Source organism: Elephantulus edwardii, unplaced genomic scaffold (genome assembly GCF_000299155.1).
Source record: "Elephantulus edwardii isolate Elephantulus edwardi_28Jun2011 unplaced genomic scaffold, EleEdw1.0 scaffold00014, whole genome shotgun sequence".
Taxonomy (NCBI): domain Eukaryota; kingdom Metazoa; phylum Chordata; class Mammalia; order Macroscelidea; family Macroscelididae; genus Elephantulus; species Elephantulus edwardii.
The window spans coordinates 10,114,034-10,116,155 of NW_006399764.1; the positions used below are offsets into that span (position 1 = coordinate 10,114,034).

Consider the following 2,122-nt stretch of genomic DNA (forward strand, 5'->3'; position numbering starts at 1 on the left):
AAGAATATCATTGCTAATGTTAAGTAGACATTTCTTCATCTATACAAACAAAAGATGTTTGTGTTTTATTAATATGCAAAGCCATTTGACTGTGTGGATAAAAACAAATTATTAAAGACATTGCATAGGATTCAAGTTCCAGGACACTTAATTCTATTTGTTTGCCAGCTTTATGCAGACCAAGAAGCATACCAGCAAACGCTGCATGATCTAAAATCAGGAAAGGTGTGCACCATAGTTAATGCCCTCTCACTATTCAATGCGTCTACTGAGCAAATAATTCAAGAAACTAGAATATATGAAGAAGAATATAGCAACAGGGTTGGAGGAAAGCTCCCTAGCAAGCATTAATACACTACAATATGCAGATGGCACAACCTTGATGGCTGAAAAGAGAACTTGAAGCACTTAGTGGTGAAGTTTCAAAGACTACATACAGGCTTCAGTATGGATTATAAACAAACATAAAACTGAAGTCAAGTACCCAACATCATGGTTAATGGAGAAGACTGAACTTTCCCAGAAATTAATTGTACTTATATCTACAAGTCTGCTGTTAGGGACCTCTCCAAAGTACTGAAGAGAAATGGTGTCTCTCCAGAGGCTAAGGTACATCTGATACAGGGCATGGTCTTTGCAATCACTTGTTATGCATCAGAGAGTTGGACAATGACTAAGGAGGATAGAAAGAGAATTGATGCCTTTAAGCTTTGGTGTTAGAGAAGAGTATTGAGGGTACCATAGACTGCTAGGAAAACAAACAGACTCATCCTGGAAAGGGTTAAACCGGGTGGCTCCTTGGAGGCAAGGATTCTAAGGCTCCGTATAACATACTTTGGACATGTTGTGAGGAGGGACCGGTCCTTGGAGAGGGACATCATGCTTGGGAAGGTGGAGGGACAGTGCAGGAGGGGAAGGCCCTCTATGAGGTGGATTGATTCAGTGACTGGGGTAATTGGGATGGGAGTGTCAGAGACAGTGTGATTGGCACTCATAGGGTCACTATGAGTCACAAGTGACTCGACGGCACATAAGAACAACAACAACAATATATCTACAACAACTTTCCATGGAACCAAGAGTCAAGAAATCAAAAAGTTTATTGGATTGGACCAACCTGCTGCTTCTTCAAACTACTAAAACCAAAGTTGTCACTTTAAACGACAAGGTGCACCTGACTTGAGCCATAGTATTTTCAGTCACTTGTTATGAATGTGAAGTTGAACAATGAGTAGGGAAGACAAAAGAAGAATGTGTGTCTTTGAATTTTGCTGTTGGCAAAAAAAACTGAGCATACCACAGACTACAAACAGAAAACCAAACCTGTCATGGAAAAAGTTCATCCAGAATGTTCCTTAGAGGAGAAGACAGTGCCACGGAGACCAAATGGCAGCTGAGGGGGCAGCAGGTCTTGATTTAGTGCTGGCGGGCTGGGTGTGTTGCTGGGTGTTGCTGGATGTGTTGCGCTCAGGCCGAGTGGATGCAGTGCAGCTCGGTAATGGTGGCACAGCTGCAAAAGACAGTGGGAAGGCCAAGGCTAAAGCAGTATCTCCTTCACAAAGAGCTGGATTCCGGTGTCCAGTGGGCCGTATCCACCGACACTTGAAGACTCGTATCACAAGCCACGGAAGGGTTGGTGCCACAGCAGCCACGTTTAGTGCTGCAATTCTGAAATGCTTCACTGCTCAGGTGTTGAAACCCGCAGCTATCAGATGCATAACAGATGACTGAGAGGATCATGGTCCCAACATGGTCCTCAAATTGACATCATTGTTCCTCAATAATGTGGAGGGGTCCCCGACCACAGACTTTCCCAATGCAATGCATCTCCTGATCTCCTGACAGCTGTTGCCACGTGTATCTATTGTGGATCCAAATGGTAGGAGGTCATTGACAGTTCCAGCTTTTTCTCCATTTATCGTGATGTCATCTGTTGTTCCAGTGGGGAGAATTTTTGTCTTCTTGACATTGAGATGCAGTGCCTATTAAAGGTTGCAGTGTTCATTCTTCCACAGCAAGTGTTTCAAGTTGTCTTCACTTCAAGCAAGATTGTGTCATCCTGTGCAAACCTGCTGGAGGGTCACCCGTGGGTAGATTCCAACATGCAATAACAACTGAAAAG

The 2,122-nt window shown here is 43.5% G+C and overlaps 1 protein-coding gene across 1 annotated transcript; it reads left to right on the forward strand.

Moving 5' to 3' along the window:
* Window positions 1–1,386: 1,386 nt before the first annotated feature.
* On the forward strand, window positions 1,387–1,731 carry LOC102877319 (histone H2A.V-like). The gene has a single exon (XM_006881339.1). The coding sequence runs from the start codon at window positions 1,387–1,389 to the stop codon at window positions 1,729–1,731; it is 345 nt and encodes a 114-aa protein (XP_006881401.1).
* Window positions 1,732–2,122: the final 391 nt, after the last annotated feature.

Coding starts and splice junctions, on each gene's coding strand:
- LOC102877319 (XM_006881339.1), top strand. CDS start 1,387: ATGGCAGCTGAGGGGGCAGCAGGTCTTGATTTAGTGCTGGCGGGCTGG.